This window comes from Setaria italica, chromosome VI, assembly GCF_000263155.2.
Source record: "Setaria italica strain Yugu1 chromosome VI, Setaria_italica_v2.0, whole genome shotgun sequence".
Lineage (NCBI taxonomy): Eukaryota > Viridiplantae > Streptophyta > Magnoliopsida > Poales > Poaceae > Setaria > Setaria italica.
Window position 1 is genome coordinate 2,020,068 of NC_028455.1, and position 16,804 is coordinate 2,036,871.

The window sequence follows — 16,804 nt, forward strand, 5'->3', positions numbered from 1 at the left end:
ACTGGAAGTATTTCTATCCTGCAAAATAGAATTTGTGGATCCACTGTCTATGAGTGCATTGTTTGTTTACTGATTAGTAGGTATATAAACTTGCACGAAAAATTCTCAAGAAATAGAATTAAAGTACACACTAGGTTAATCATAGACAGTAGATAGAATCAACAATCGATTGGAAATGTTTGGTTGATCCGTTGTTCAGCTACTCCACCTCTAATTTACCTTTCTACACTAGAAACTCTAGCGTGGCTTTGCCGCACCCAACTTGAGTTGGGCTAGTGTTTAGCCACCTCTTGATGGAACATAAGCGTATTATGGTTGTTTAGCTCGAATCTTCCGGTGGATCTGTAGTTGCCAATGTAAAGGTTGGAGCATAAGTTTCGATATATAATCAGCGTTTGCCTATATAGCCGTGTAGGCCGTTTACACGCTGTGTAAATGTTACTCGATGGCCTACCATGCAGTTTAGGGTCTCAACGGTAATTACACAGTTCAACAGTTTTCATGGTAAAAAAACGATCCTACACGGTTTAAATGGTGTACATGAAATGGTGATTACACAGTTTTACAGTTTTACACGAAATGGTCCTTCAACACCAAATCCCAATTTGCCCTTCACCATCACATGGCACATCACACCCATGCTTTTAGCTTGGTCTTCACTATTCAGCTTGTAGCTGCCATGCCGCATTCATATATACACCTACACATCATAAGTCAAAATATACACCTTTCTATTAGCCAAAGTATGATCAGGCAACCCATGAAACACGTGTCACATATGAAGTAGAGCAGGTCACTTCTTTATCTACTAACACGTAGCAAATACTCACTCTATTCCAAATTATAGGTCGTTTTACCTTTTCTAGATGTATGCTTTTTTCTATGCACTTAGATATAAATTATGTCTAGATGTATAGCAAAATCTATTTAACTAAAAAAGTGAAAACAGAGTGACAATTTGGAACAGAATGAGTAGTTCACTGTAAATAAAGGCGACGGTGCATATGCGGGCATATATATAACAGCCTGAACACACAGATACTCCGTTACGAAGTGTGTAGCATAGCTCGCAGAGGGAGAAAAGCAACCGTCAGTTCGCCAGGATGATCCCGTACGACACGGCAGCGGAAGCGGAGGCGGCGCTGGGGCGCGCCCAGTCGTCGGCGGAAGCCGCCTGGTTCCGCTACTCGGCAGGCATGCCGGACTGCTGGCTCCTGTGGCACAACACTCTCATCATACTTCCACTCCAAACCCTCGCGCCGCTGCCTTGGGTGCTCCTTGAGCGTCTCGCGCCTTCCTTTGCCATGCAGTACAAGCTGCAGCCGAAGGAACGGCGGCTATCCCAGCAGGCCGCCGTCGGCCGCTACTTCAGGGACAGAGCCGGCGTCTTCTCGCTCGTCGTCGTTTCCTTTCAACTCCTGTCCTACCCCGTCGTAAAGGTCAATGATCAGTTTGTTTTTATTTGCATCAATTTAATTACGTGCTAAGTTCTTTGATAATACGTACACAAATACAAGGTTAATAATCCTATGTACTAACCTTTTTGTATCGCATGGGGCATTTATATAGATGGCGGGTATCCTGATGGGGCTTCCTTTGCCATCTGCAGGGGAGATCGCAGTGCAGCTGCTAGTGTACACGTTGGTGGAGGACTATCTCTCATACTGGATACACCGCTTGCTGCACACCGACTGGGGCTACAAGAAGATTCACCACGAGGTCACAGCACCCACGGGTTTTGCCACACATCGTATGCTCACTGGGCCGAGGTAGCTGTCTTTTCCATCCCTGCCTTCATCGGCCCCGCAATATAATCACACCGTGCCACGTCACAACGTATTGGCTCTGGTTTTCGATCCTCATCTAATGAAAGCACTATGTAAAGATGTGGGCCTGTTCGGCTGGACTTATAAGCCGGCTGAAAAGCTGAAACGGCTGATTTGTTGTGAGAGAAAAATACTGTTCGGTGGCTGATAAGCCGGCTGATAAATTGAAGCGAACAGAGCCGCACCAACCGCATATGTATGCAGATACACCTTCCCATTTGAACCGACCAAGTTGATCCCACAGAGGAGCAGAATTTCATGACTATCATCACTATGTGGAAGGCAAAGCAGGAGCAACTTTAGTTCTATTTTCACATACTGCTTGCGATTATATATACGGGACAGATAAAGTAAGGTTATGCTTAATTTCTGGTAACAAATATGAGCATACATATGGTATAATTCCTCTCACTTGTATTTGTTTATTATTATCGTTATTCCTCTCACGTGATTGATCTAAATTCTAGCTACTCCTACGTACGTATCTTTCATCTGCGCAGATGAAAGCGAAGCTGGCAACAAGCAGCAATACGGAGAAAGGAGGCAATGACGGATCCAGCAGCGCGAAATTGGACTGAGATTATAATCTCAAAGTTCAGTATGACTGTGCTTTGTACAATTAGTGCTTTATTTTGATGCCGTAGTCATGTGTTTTATTATGTTTTACCACTTCAATTTCTATCAGATATCACGCGCTTGAATTATGTAATAACTGGCCGTCCTTTTATCTGAAAGTGCTCCGTTACACTTATAATGATATTATGTACAGTGTTTCTGTATTTGCACGCGTATAAATAAGAGAAAATTAAAATTTGTATTTCATTTCTGAATTACTCTTTCCAGAGTCAAAGTTTCATCAATGTGTGGAAAGTGAAAACCCAGTGCAAACCAAAAACTTCTGGTTGGTTTTATGAGCAGCTCAGGATGATTTAGGGCATTTGTGTTGGATATGACATAATAACTACCATAAAGAAAGTAGTAGATACAAATGGGATATGGCAAATGGCGAATGGAAACATGCATGCCATGATGGCGTTGCATGAAAGAGTAAATACATGCTATGTTGTCACTGAGTTGCTACTAACAACTTACAAGGTTAATAGTAGCTATACTTCAGTGAATAGTCGAGGAGGAAATTCTATGAAAACCTAATAACTCAATGCAAGCTTAAATTTTCATATCCATAACATCTCATTCTTAAGAAAGTGCCAACTTGTGAAAAGTTAGATATCATTAGGAAGACATAGAGATAGCACCGTACGGAACTTGAACTTCCCTAACATTTTCTTTTTTGGTCAAAAAACAAACAAACATATAGATAGATGGTACCAGCTAGCTAGTAGTACAAGTTAAACAGCCAACATGAATTCATATACTTGGAAAATTCATTCCACTTATGCAACATGTGTGGATATAATCATGCGAGTAGGTGACATAGTCCAGCGCCAAACGGAAAAAGGGAAGAAAGAAAAAGCGCCAATACGGGCCACCAAGCGTCCATGGACCATGGGCGCCTTGGGCGGGCCCATAGGGTAATCCGGCAGGCAGGCCCAGTACTACCCTGGCCTTCGGGCTTTTTTTTTCCTTACTAATTTGCGTAAAAAGACCCAACAAACTGGGTGGGCCGGCTCCCTACGAGCGCCGGCGCCGTCTTCCCCGCGCGTAGCCCCTTGCTGCCCCCGCGCGCGCCGGCCGCCGTCACCCCCCTCCCCTCCCCCACTCGCGGCGCCGATCCCGACCCAGCGCGCGCCGGCCCCATTCTTTTCCTCTACTCTGGGGGCGCGGAGGAGGAGGAGGGCGCCGGGGCTTTGCGTGGAGCAGCGGCGCCCCGTTACTGTCCCCTGCGGCTGATACTCCCACCTGCTCGTGCTTCGCCGCCACCACCGGCGATGTCGGCTGTGACGGAGGACGGCGTCCAGCGAGCCTCCGCCGCGGAGGTGGGCGATGGCGGGCGCGACGGTGATGAGGATTTCGAGGAGGATGAGGAGGACGGGTTCGAGTTCGGTGACGCCGAGGAGGCGATGCAGTGCGTGGAGATGGCGGGGCGCAGCACCGGCGCCGGAGCGATGCGTGCCCAAGCGCACGACTACGAGGCGCTCGCGGAGCGCAAGCGCAAGGCTCTCGCCGAGGAACAGCCCCAGAGGTGCGAGATTTCCTCACCTTGTTGCTTCGATTGGAAATTGGGAGACAGTCTAGTTAATTAAATCTGCTGGTAAACACAAACTAGTTGCTCATGTCCCATCTAGATTCCAGCTCATGTGCATCTGCTGCAATTTGCTTCGAGAGATGCACACGGTGTACGGTGAATTCAGAGTAGTGCGCACCACACCACTCTGAATGCTTTACTAGTTTCGTGGAGTAGTAGATTGCTAACTGTTAGTTCATATGTGGAGCTCTGACCCTGTGGTGCCATTGGAACTTATAAGTGCTATTTTTGGTTCCGGTGAATTGTTTACTGTTTTCTGTTGCTTGCACTGTGAAACCCATCATGTAATCTGTTACAAGGAGCTGTGTTTGCACTTGATATGTTTGAGAACCCTTGGTCATCTTTCAGGGAGGGTTCCAAGAGGCCAAGGCCGGATGACCTTTCAGAAGCGGAAGCAGCAACCATGTTCGATCAACTCATGGAAGGCTTTGGTCTTCGGCGCAAAAGAAGGTCCAAAGATGTATGGCACTCCTTTCCTAAAGTTCTTTGCACAAATTCTGCTTAAAATATCCCCTTGTGGTACTGACTGCATGGAGAAAACAAGTATAGTTTTCAGAGATCTTACAGAAATGAAGTATATGCTATTAGATCAAAGTTCTGTTGGAGTTCAATGGAGAAAACAAGCATTATTTATGGTTTGTGACTGGTGCTTCCGTTTTTGGGTTTTCCCCCATGGCAATCGCACCAGATTAGCATTTCGATACTTCGAAAATTTCTGAGAACTGAATGCTGTTGAATCAAGTGTATTCCCTTTCATTGCTAGCTTCATTTGAGGATATATTAGCTGTTTCACTGGAAAACAGTTATTATGTGGATTAACAGCAATTGATGTATCATATGTTGTGTCCAATGCAGACGATTTGTTTTTTAGCTATCATATTTGTTAGCATTAACAAATCGGTAATTTTTCTTGTTCTCTGTCATTTCATCAGGGCAAGAAAAGGGGAAGAAAGAAAGGAACAAAGAATAAGGGCAGCCCTGAAGTTATTAAAAAGTTGGGTGATGCTACTCTACTTTTTGCTGAAGAAAAATTTGACGAGGTCTATGATTTCTAACATGGCTACTTTGAGTTTCACGAGTTTTGATGAACTGGAAGTTGATATGCATCAGTTTAATCTCAGTTAAGTAAAGCAGATATTTGACACTGCCTTAACCTGTTATGTACATCCAACTGCACAGCAACTTCCAAATTTTTTTATGTCATATATTATATTATGTTATATTCACCACGAGCTAGTTTTTCTCATAGCTCACATCTAGGAGTTGTATTAATTTTGATTCTTTAAGAAAGGATGATTACCAGTGGATTCTCATCTGGTATGGTGTCTTTACAATTTAGCCTGTGGGGTTAATTAAAAGCAGTGACTTGTCTGTTGTTCTACAGGAAGGTAAATCTTTTTTTAATCACCTCACTAGCATGCCAATTGAGCCGTACAAAATGGCTACCATAGAGTTTTGGATTATTGAATAAGTCAACTTGTATTTACAAATTACAAATTTCAGTTATCAGTTATAGTAGTTGTTTGCTTGAGGTTCCATGAAACTAAAGTCTTTGAGCAGTCTATCTGTGATGTTTGAATTTGTCTGACAATCGCATTGTCTTGTGTTGGTGTCCTTTATTGCAGGCAATTCCTATACTGCATGAGATTGTGCGAATTGCACCAAATTTGCCAGATTCATATTATCTACTTGGTAGCATTTATAGTGAGACTGGTGAACTAGATAAAGCCATAAACTTCTTGATGCTTGCTGCATATGTCTCCCCAAAGGATGCATCGCTGTGGAAGAAACTCATTCCCTTGGCCAAGTGAGTTTACTTCATACTGTTTTTTCTTTTGACCTTTTTTCTGTGAATATAAAACAAAATATTCATTTTGTTATTGAATTTTACGTCATAATTTTCTGAGCAAAAAATCTTGTATAGCTTAATTGAGATGATATTTGATCATTCTTTATATATTTGTTGAATGCATCAAAACTATGATTTTATAAATATTTGCTTATGTTTAGATTTTTATTGCAATATGACCTTTCCTTATCAGCATGATGCTTGTTAAGTAAGTAACAAGCATCAGTATCCCTATCCCTATCCCTAGATTTGTAGTGATGGGAAGACACATAGCTTTTTGGTTTTCTTGTGATCAATCTATAGTAGTATATATTGTACTAGTCTTCAGGCATTTATTGTTTTTAAATTTCATTTTCAGATTTGATTGTCGATGTTTAACAGAATAATATGCTTTCACACCCTCAGGTTTTTCTTTGATATAGTGCAACATGCATTCTACTTCTGCATTAGATGTATATTGTCATATTTGCAAGTGATGTAAATTTCAGAGTGCTGATAGTTTGACATGGTTAGTTCGTTTTCCCTGGAGATAGTTAAAAATAAAATAAGTTAAAATAAATAAAGATAGCGACCTCACAGACTACTTTGATACAGGAAAAAAGAAGATGCCTCTCTGGCAAGACACTGCATTTTAAAAGCAATGAGAGCAGATCCAGAAGATGTAGATCTGAAGTATCTTTGCGGTGATATGTATCGCAACCTTCGTGACTATCAGAAAGCTGCAGAGATATATGAGCAGATAGTTAGAATTTATCCTGCCAATGTTGCCGTTCGTAAAGTAGCTGCGCAGGTATGTTGCAATTAACAGTTTGTTGTGACTATTACTTGAGACTAACTGTAATGTTAGGGCCCATGTAGAAGAGTGGTTTGGGGCAACAATTCTTTTTCTCTAATGAATGTCATGCTCAGCCGCTTGACCCCTCACTTAGTTGTGTCGCCTTGTTCCATGGAAAGTCCACTGGTGCCGCCAGCGCACCTGCCTCTCCTTAGCTATTTTCCATAGCAGCTACCTGTCACACACCACTGCCCTCGCGCCTCCTCCAGAAGACCACAACCGGCGAGCAAGAACACACTGGCGCCTCCTGCGCAACCCCCCTCCCCCTCCACCTGAATTTCTTTACTTCTGAGCTCCAGTCTTTTGCTCTGATTTAAGTCGGATGCTTTGATCTGATTTTGGACTCCAGTTTGAGCTCTGGTATGAAATTCTTCAGTTTTGAGCTCCGATTCGATGCTCTGCTCAGATATTTCTGTGCATGATGCAATTGTGCTGAATCCGAGTTGATTTGTTGGGGATCTTGGTTCGATGCGTAGATTAGTTTTGATCATTACTTCTCTGTGAAATTTGAAATGTGAAAACTTCGATTATATTGGAAGCCCGTTGTTGCTACTCCTAATTTGATGTGCTGTGTCCTCCATGTCCCATCATGGCGACGGGGGCCATGCATCATGTAGGCCGAGCGTCAGGTTTCTGGGCCGCAAGCATGCTCGGCCCTGAGTTTCAGTTGAAGTTTTTTTTTTACTTTTACTATTTTTCTTGGTAGTGGAATGGAAACCACTAACCCAAATAAGGCATAGGGTAGTCTTGCTTTTCCAGGGTAAAAAGTTACTAAACATCCAAACAGCGCACCTTGTTTAATGTAGCACACATCGGTAGCCAGCACATTGTACCAATCTAGGCATATGTTGCAAGAGTAACATGTTAAAAGAAGTACTAGCTTATTGATTCTTGGTCCAAGTTTTCTTAAAAGGTGCATTACAATTTTTTCATTGCCAATTTGCTAATTCATTCACCTTTGCTCAAGTTCTCTTATCTGCCGTAGTTCTTGAGCACGGCAATTCCAATTTTTTTAATGCATGAATTCCTGTAGGATTGAGAACACTACTGGGGAGTTGTCTGTAAGCCAGAATTTTCCTTTGATATTCCAACCACAGACCAGTTTGTCCCTAAATTTCCATTGAATGCGTGTGTTATAGCTTACTGCTTGATTCACATTCTTCTTTTCTCTTGAGTCTGATAACTTTGAAGTTCAAAATGCATCAAGAAAACTGCTACTTTTCTTTTGAACATAATCTCGCTGAAAACATGAACTGACCTGGATCCAAATTAAGTGTGGCTTTGTTTTGCAAACCCTGGACTCTTGCACTTTTTGTTTCCTGTGTAGTATTTTGTGTCATCCTACCAAGTTAATTTTGGGCCACTTGTTGATTCTTGCCTTTCTTTCAGATGTACAGAGAGTGTGGTCAAATTGACAAAGCTATTAATTTGTTGGAAGACTATGTTAGTACTCAAACTACCAACATTGACTGGAGTGTTCTAGATTTGTTGATATCCCTTTATCTGAGAAATAATGCTCTTAGTGAAGCATTAAAGCAGATTGAGAAGGCACGCCTACAGTTGCGATCTCAACAGAAATTACCAATACAATTGCTGGCAAAGGAAGTAATCTGCCATGCCTATCTTGGAGACATGAAACATGCTGAGGTTTGTTCCAGAATGGTTCTGTTGTATATCACTTGACACAATCCATCCTTGTCTGATCGAATTCCTTCATCTGCTTTTTAGTAAAGTTAGAATTCCCTACTATGTACTGAATAAAGAGTTGTAAATATGATTCTGTAGGATTAACTTGGCTTGCATTAAGTCACTGCTTTTCGACACTCACTTCAAAATAGCACTAATCTTATTACTTAGTTCCTCATGTGGCATTATCTCTGTGCAGATTTTCCTTCGTGATGTGCATTTGGAGCCATCAAAAGATAACACTGATGTGATTAAGGAGCTCGCAACCAATTTAGAAACCATGGGACTATATGAGTATGCAGTAAAGTTTTACCTGATGATTGGAGATGTTGCTAATCATAATGCGGTGAGTAGTTGATTTGCTTCTTTTCATCTCCCCAATATGTATTGAAAAGTTGATTTTGGGACTAAGATCTTGGCTGCAATATCTTTATTTTCCAATTCAAGTATCATGTCTTTTTTTTACTGAAGACCTAGCACAATGTGTTTTGAACTAGACCTTTTAATGCTAGTAAGTCCTTGAGAGAGCAATAGATCCTGAATCATTGGAAAGATAGTTGAAGACAAGTGCAGTGGACAATTGGTGTTTTATTCAGAATTTTCTTGAAAGACGGAGATGGAGAGTAAAATTTGAGTCACCTATGAATTGCTTTGGCATGAACAAATCATAGGCGGAGATTGTAAACTTAAAGTCTTTTAGTCCTTTATAGTTGATACAGAAAAATTTGCTAGATTCTGAACACAAATGCCATGAAATATAAATTCCTGTGTTTGAGAGCTTGCCTTTATAGCATCATCTAGATATCCTAATTCTAATTGGCAAGATAAGTGTCCCAAATTTGATTGGAATGTACATGCCCCATAGAAGCCTCAATAGATACACATGATCCGGAGTCCAAACATGTGGCTTTGTTTGCTCAGGCATATGCTACTCATTGCGCGACAGCGTTGTACTTCGAGTAAAATGCACCGCCGGTCCTTGAACTTGGCAATGAGTGTCATCTAGGTCCCTGAACTCCCAAAATACACATCTGGATCCTTGAACATGCTAATCGGTTCACGTGAGGACCACCACTAACCGAGTTAAACTGCTTTCGTGGCATGCTGACCACGTGAGGACCACCACTAACCGAGTTAAACTGCTTTCGTGGCATGCTGATTGTGCGCTGACGTGGACTGACATATGGACCCCACGTATCAGCTCCATCTTCTCCCCCTCTATGCCTCACCTTTCACCCCTCTCTCACCAACAGCATCTCCGGCAACCAGCACCACTGCCCCCTGGTCCTATGCAGCGGCTTGGGGGGCCGGGATTGGGCGGCTAGGGTTTGGGAGAGCGGAGCGAAGAGGAAGGGGAGGGGAGGGGAGGGGACGGGGGTGGCGACGGGGGATGGGATTGAGAAGGACGGTGACCGACGAAGGGGATGACCTGGGAGAGAAAGTGGGGAGAAGATGGAGTTGACATGCGGGGCCCATATGTCAGTCCACGTCAATGGTACAATCAGCATGCCACGTAAGTGATTTAACTCGTGTAGAGTGATTTGGACCCCACGTGAGCCCATTAGCAAGTTCAGGGATCCATATGTGCATTTTAGAAGTTTGGGGACCTAGATGGCACTCGCTGCCAAGTTGAAGGACCGGCGGTGCATTTTACTCTTGTACTTTATAACCTTACTGGTTGGAGCATTTCCAGAGAGCCAAAGACTGAGCAACATGCATTTTTTTTCGTGCATATTAATACATGGATTGAGGTCTGTAGATCACCTTTTAATGGATCTTGGCTATGCAAGACATGCAGCCAAATTTGTTGACTCCTGAAGAGCTTAGAAGTTTATAGGATTTCTGGAATAATTGTTTGGTAATGTGATTCAAGTTTCTAAGTTGGTCTCTTGATTTTTTTATGGTACAGCTACTTGTTAGTTTCACTTTCTTAATCTTCTCTGCTGTTTTTTTTCTGATATACTCCTTGTTTCAGGGTAGTTTATATGTGGATCACAAAGAAATGGGTAATTCATATGTCAAAGTCGCTCAGTGCTACATGGTCTTAGGGGACAAAAGAAATGCAATTCCTTATTTTTATAAAGGTATTCATTACCTTCAGGAAGCACTTCTCTGCTTGACACTTACATGTAGACTCGATAAGGTTTATTGTAAGTGCAAATTGCACCATAATTCCTCTGAGTACTGGTCTACTGGGTTCCCTTAATTTTAGATAACTTTAAGAAAGGGTCTTTACTTTTGTGGTTACCTAAAATGATGAGGAGCTTATGTCCTGGCCCTTAATTTATTTTATTCTATGATAATTGATTGTGCTTCTTATGTACTTATTATTAGAATTTAGATGTTTAAGGTCAGTCTAGACTACCTTTAATTTCATCATTGACGAACCTTTCTAAAGAGTCCTTGCTTTTGCGCTTTATATATTCAATGCCTGGTTCTGACATGCAATAGTTTCTTTTGAAGTGGATACCTCAAGACCAAAAATAGCCTGGTTCTGTGCTTGAGTTCTTCTCTACTGTCATTATTGACAAATTGTCTTCCTCCTTTTTTTGTCCTCTTAGCCTTACAAAGCATGAAGGACAATATCGATATACGATTGACCTTATCCTCCCTTCTTATTGATGAGGGCAAGACTGATGAAGCTGTCACTTTGCTTTCTCCTCCCAAAAATCAAGGTATAGTACTTACTGAGCAATTTTATGCAACTAATTGCCGCCTTTTTCAGTGTTTTTATATGAATTTTGCAGAGTTGCATTCTGCTAATACTCCAGACCAACATAAACCTTGGTGGTGTGATGGAAAAGTAAAGATGAAGCTAGCAAACATTTATTACAATAAAGGGAACCTGGAAGACTTTGTGGATACAATTTTTCATCCTATTCTAGAAACATTGAATGTTGAGTATGCTAATCGAAAGGTACATTGATCTTTTCTGCATGTGATGTTCATGTGTTGCTTGATAAAGCTGTGCATATGATGTCTGCTATTTGTTTCATGTCTACTGTTTTTATACCTCCCCTTTTAACTATCTTCCATTTAAATGGAGATTTGCTTTCCATATCATTTTCCTCCATGCCATGATTGTGTTCTATGCTAATAAATGCTGCAGCAACATTTTTCTTCAAACAGTTGCAGACATCAGCTCATCATGATCTCGACATTCTTAACAAAAATCACTATCATATCGAAGGCCATGAATGAATTGATCGAACTACTTTAGTGTCTGCACATATCGTTGTGAAGTTTGAAGCTCTTAAACTGTGTTTGTTGAATGCCACACAACTGAAGTGAGCATGGGAACTTTGTATAATAGATATTATACAATATATATTTGTTACTGAAACACTAGCACCATACAATATATATAGATATGTGACACAGACTCTTGAAAATATGTATTGCTGTTGAGTTGGAAATTTACTATGCGCTTTCCATAACATATAGCTAATTTTAACTGTGTCCAATCAGATCAAGCCAATGAGAAAGCTTCCAAATACTGTTCTGCATGAAAGAGTTAAAGTATTGGGGGAGCCACGTCCAGATAGTATATTTCAAGGATTAAGGCCAATAGCGTCACCTGGGGAGTTGTAAGTACACCATTTGTTCATGGCCATTTCCAATTTTTAGTGATAACACTAATTTTCTGCAAGCATATGTAATACTGATTATTTGTAGCATGGTTCCTAGGACCTGACAAATTGCATTTGTTTGCCTGGCTATGCCCAGACTTGTGTACTTCAGGTTTTCACCTAGGTATCTAATCTGCTGTTGTGAAATTTGTGAGAAGTGCATGATTCGCTGTTTCCATAACTTTCAAAAACAATAATGACATGTTTGCGTAAATGATGAATATAAGAAAAATGTATGTGTATTATAGAGTACAAACTACCAGGAAAAGATGAGCACTTCATCATCAACTATTCTATCCACACTTTGCTGATCTTTTGGCTCTCCATGGTATGAGAGTGGATCATGAAATTTTACATTAGTTAATGGTACATCATGATTTTCGTCTGATATACAAGAACCATGTGTCATGCGCTTGTCTCAATTTTGCAGGAAGAATATGAACTAGGAATGATAGCATAAAAAACTAGGAGTTTCAAATCCAAAATGCCAAATTAAAATTTGAATTTATAATTTTGAGTTTTATACTCCTATAATCAATTCAAATTTCTAACCTGACAAGATAAAAGCAGGACTGGGGTATATCCTTGCACTAGCATGCATGGAAAACACAAAATTGTGGCCATGTATATTTAAATTTCACTTGACATGGACTCTTGTAGCATAATGCACCTGTGCATAGTGCGGCAATTGATTATATGTTCCCAGGGACATTATTTAATGATAATCAAGCACAAGCAGCCTTCTGCTATTAAATATCTATTGATGCATGTAATGTTCTTTATATCTGGCTCTAACAGCTACATGTGATGATATTTCTGTTTTCTTCCATGCATGTGATCAGATGTGTTGCACTTGTTCCTTATTCTGTCATTGCATAGTTTATGTGCTATATTTGACAGTCCTATTTTCTTTCAATATTATAATTTATAGTTGACTCCATTCTATCTCTGATTATTAACTTTCTTGATTATTTGTTTCACTTTTTTCTTTGAAGATACTGATATGTTATTTAATTTCAATAGACAAAAGGCAAACAGAGCGAAGAAACTTATAGAGAAAAGAGCAGCTTCAAATGAGGAATTAAAACCTAATGATTTGGTATTAGTTTTTGCTAGTGTTTCTAATTTTAAGTAGTTTCCTCCTTCATAAAGAACTAAATTCCTTTCTTGTTCGATGTTTGTAGCGAAGAACAAAGCAAGTTCCTCCTGTTCCTGATCTGTTGACAAATATGGAGCATCATCAACTTGTGTTAAATGTTTGTATCTACCCAATTCTCTTATTTTTCTCTTTTCTCCCTTCAGGTTTCATCTTTACAATTGCCTCTAGTACAGTACATTTGTCAATAAACATAAAATTTTGAGTAACTTGCACCAGAGGTTACTAAACAAGTTTGGTAGTTTGTTTACTGCCCTTAAACCTTTGCATATTTTATGTCCAGAAACATTCATCTATGGGTTACCTGAATGCCCATAAATAGAGGTCTGGAGTGGTGGTGTAGGAATGTTTCTTCATGACTTAAAACAATCTTATTAACAAATCAACATCTCCTGCATCTTCATATGCTAATAAGTATGTATTTGCTTATTGTTGACAATTTCATACGCGAAGGGTTCTCGTGTGAAGAAAGAGAATAGTATGCAAGAATAATTTTAGTGCATAAAGTTGTCAACAGTAAGCTAATAAATCCTTATTAGCACATGAAGTTGAGAATAGCTGAAGAACAAGGAACCAACTCTTAGTGTGGTGGAGGTGTGACGGTACGACTCCACCCACCAAGGTTCAAACCTTCAAATCATGTTGCCTACGTTTACACACATGGAGTGCTTTCAACGATTTATTTGTAATCATGTGATAGGAAGCGTACTTGTGTTTGTGTGAGTGTGGCTTACATGTGTGCGATCCTTGTAATCACAAAAGAAAGGAAAAGAACAGTTTGAAGTACACTTTTTTTATTACCTTTTCATTTGTAAGTATAGTTGATTCTTAATTGTTGTAACATTTTAGAGTAGCCTTGTATTGGATTTTTTTAATTAAACAAAAATATATCTTTTACTTAACAGTTTGTCATTAGTTTTTCCAAGATAGAAATATGTACAGGCTTTTCTTAATATAATGACATGCAGCTCTCCTGTGTCTCTGAGAAAAAAAAAATATGTACAACCTTTTTCTAGCTTTGTTAAGAACCTTAGAATTCACTCTCTAGCATTATATCATGTGGGTATTAATTGCAACTCATGGGATTTGAACTTTACCATGTAAGCATCGTCCTGGTTGTCTAGAAGGCTGGGATGTTACAATGCTAATCTTAATTAGCAATGGGCAGAACATGTGTTATTTGGCTGCTGCATATTGTTTTCCATACTCATAAAAAAATTGATCAATAACCATACATATACATGATTGATACTGATAATATTGATACTGAATGGTTACATATGGATTAGGTGCATATACTTTTGTCTTAGTCCCTCGTTTTTATTCTGTTCACCTTTTTTGTGACATCTACTTTGATAATATTTGGGTAAAGTCACTTTTCTTCTTTTGCTGCTCCTTTTTAATCTTATACTGACTATTAAGTTCACCTTTTCTGGCTTTTTGTAGCTTTGTCGAACATTAGCTTTGCTTCAGCGATATTGGGATGCACTGCAGATTATCAACCGCACTCTGAAACTTGGAAATGATGTGCTCACCAATGACAACAAAGAGGAGCTCAGATCCTTGGGTGCTCGTAAGATCTATTCAGCATACTATAGCATGCACCATCATAAATTGGGTCACTAAGGAATATCATCTTGTGCTTTCAACTTAGACCAGATATTCTACAATTTCTAGGAAAGGATCTTTAGACTTGCTCACTCTGTTATCGAGGTTATAGCAATATTGTTTACATCTTAAAGACTGAAACTAAAAAAATCGTTAAATAGAAAAAGGGAGTAAACACAACCAGTATTTTTAATTTGAAAATAACCAATCTTTTAATTTTGCAGAAATAGCTTATAGGGCTCCAGATCCCAGTCATGGCTTCAAGTATGTTCGATATGTTGTTCAGCAGCACCCATATTCTCTCTCTGCTTGGAATTCCTACTACAAAGTGATATCAAGGTGAGTAGTTAGAATTCCATATAATGTAGTTAGTTTCATTTTTCAGTTTATCACATGGCTATGATTAACTTTCAACACATTATTCTTTTTTGTGTTTTATACTAGTGATGACGCATTTATGGCTATATGTTAAAAACAGCTTAACTGATGTAATAATATTTTCACTCTTATAGCAATGTACATGTTCGGTATAAAGCTTGCTCACTAATTCTGCAGGATCCTAATGTGCCAGGAGATTACTTTCAACTGTTTTGGATAGTCTTTTTAGAGTGCTGATAATGGACCTGTCACTGCTATCCCAGTCTTTCTGAGATATCAATCATGTTGTACATTTTCATATATTTCTAGCTCTGGGACTGAAAAGTGAATAAAAATTATCAGATGTTTGAAATTTATATTTTATTTTGCTTTGCAGAATAGAGGACAGGTTTCCACATCATTTCAAATATATTCTTCGGACAAGAGAAGAAAAGCCTGACTGTGTTCCCCCTATAATCATATCCGGGCATCGATTCACTGCTATAAGTCAGCATCAGTCAGCTGCCCGGGATTACCTGGAAGCTTATAAGTTGGACCCAGAAAACCCTCTTATTAATCTCTGTGTAGGTATGTCACCATTCACCATAGTCATGATATATAGTATCGATTTGCTTCAGTACATGAGATATCAATCATGTTGTTGTTCAACCTTTGCAGGCACTGCCCTGATTAGTTTAGCTCTTGGCTTCAGGCTTCAGAATAAGAACCAGTGCATCGTCCAAGCTTTTGCGTTCCTATATAGATACCTGCGCCTTTGTGGGGAAAGTCAGGTTTGGTACTAGTTTTTTTTATATATTTTCATGCTTGTGGTGTAATGCTCTTAACTTGAGTCCCTGGCCGGATTAGGATTTATTGCTTTCATATGATATAATGTATCGACTTAAAACATTTCTGGTTTCATTGCGGCATGCCAGCAACCTGTTGAGTTACACAGCCAGGATATGTTTTGGCCTTGCAGGAAGCCTTGTACAACATCGCTCGGGCATACCACCACATTGGCCTGAATACCTTGGCAGCTGTTTACTACGAGAAGGCTTTAGCGGTTGAGGAGGAAGATCATCCTATTCCCAAGCTTCCATACGAGGCTGGTTCATGCGCGCAGGAGGATCTGAGGCCAGGGTACTGTGACGTACGAAGAGAGGCTGCCTTCAACTTGCATCTAATCTACAAGAAAAGCGGTGCGACAGATCTTGCTAGGCAGATTCTGAAAACGTACTGCACTGTTTAGAAGCTTGTGTCTAGTGTTGTCGGGATCGGAATTAGCAAATACAGAACCCTACTTGCAGCCTCAGTAATTTAGAATCAACCTGTCTATACAGCTAGAATACTTATATATGTATATTAGTGTTGTCAATGAATACTCCCTTTGTCTCAAATTACTATTCATTTTGGCTCAATGTTGGCTTGGGATAATAGTGCAAAGCATATGTACAGATTATATAGGCAAGGATAGTCCTAGGATTTATAGAAGCACCCAATCAACGGAGATCCTTACCTAATCTAAATAAATACCTAGGCATATCAGTCTATCCAGGGAGGGAGGCGCATGGCTGGGAGGCCCATGCAGCGCCCTGCCTAACAGCCCATAGGGTCGGCCTTAACACACCCTAAACACGTAGTCTAACACCCCC

At 40.1% G+C, this 16,804-nt stretch overlaps 1 protein-coding gene and 1 pseudogene across 2 annotated transcripts; both read left to right on the forward strand.

Annotated features, from left to right (window-relative positions):
* Window positions 1-1,103: 1,103 nt before the first annotated feature.
* On the forward strand, window positions 1,104-2,537 carry LOC101772346 (annotated as a pseudogene).
* Window positions 2,538-3,472: 935 nt separating this feature from the next.
* LOC101754240 (general transcription factor 3C polypeptide 3) lies at window positions 3,473-16,559 on the forward strand. 2 transcript variants are annotated; one of them, XM_004972544.3, is made up of 18 exons: window positions 3,473-3,969; window positions 4,381-4,492; window positions 4,965-5,072; window positions 5,658-5,839; window positions 6,476-6,671; window positions 8,106-8,363; window positions 8,602-8,748; window positions 10,378-10,486; window positions 10,964-11,077; window positions 11,150-11,319; window positions 11,871-11,989; window positions 13,055-13,130; window positions 13,216-13,287; window positions 14,634-14,760; window positions 15,020-15,134; window positions 15,550-15,740; window positions 15,831-15,943; window positions 16,132-16,559. In XM_004972544.3, the coding sequence occupies exons 1-18, from the start codon at window positions 3,716-3,718 to the stop codon at window positions 16,399-16,401; spliced, it is 2,733 nt and encodes a 910-aa protein (XP_004972601.1). In that variant the 5' UTR covers window positions 3,473-3,715; the 3' UTR covers window positions 16,402-16,559. The 2 variants fall into 2 exon arrangements, with proteins under 2 accessions (XP_004972601.1, XP_022683353.1); XM_022827618.1 differs by lacking the exons at window positions 3,473-3,969; window positions 4,381-4,492 and having other exon boundaries at window positions 5,015-5,152.
* Window positions 16,560-16,804: the final 245 nt, after the last annotated feature.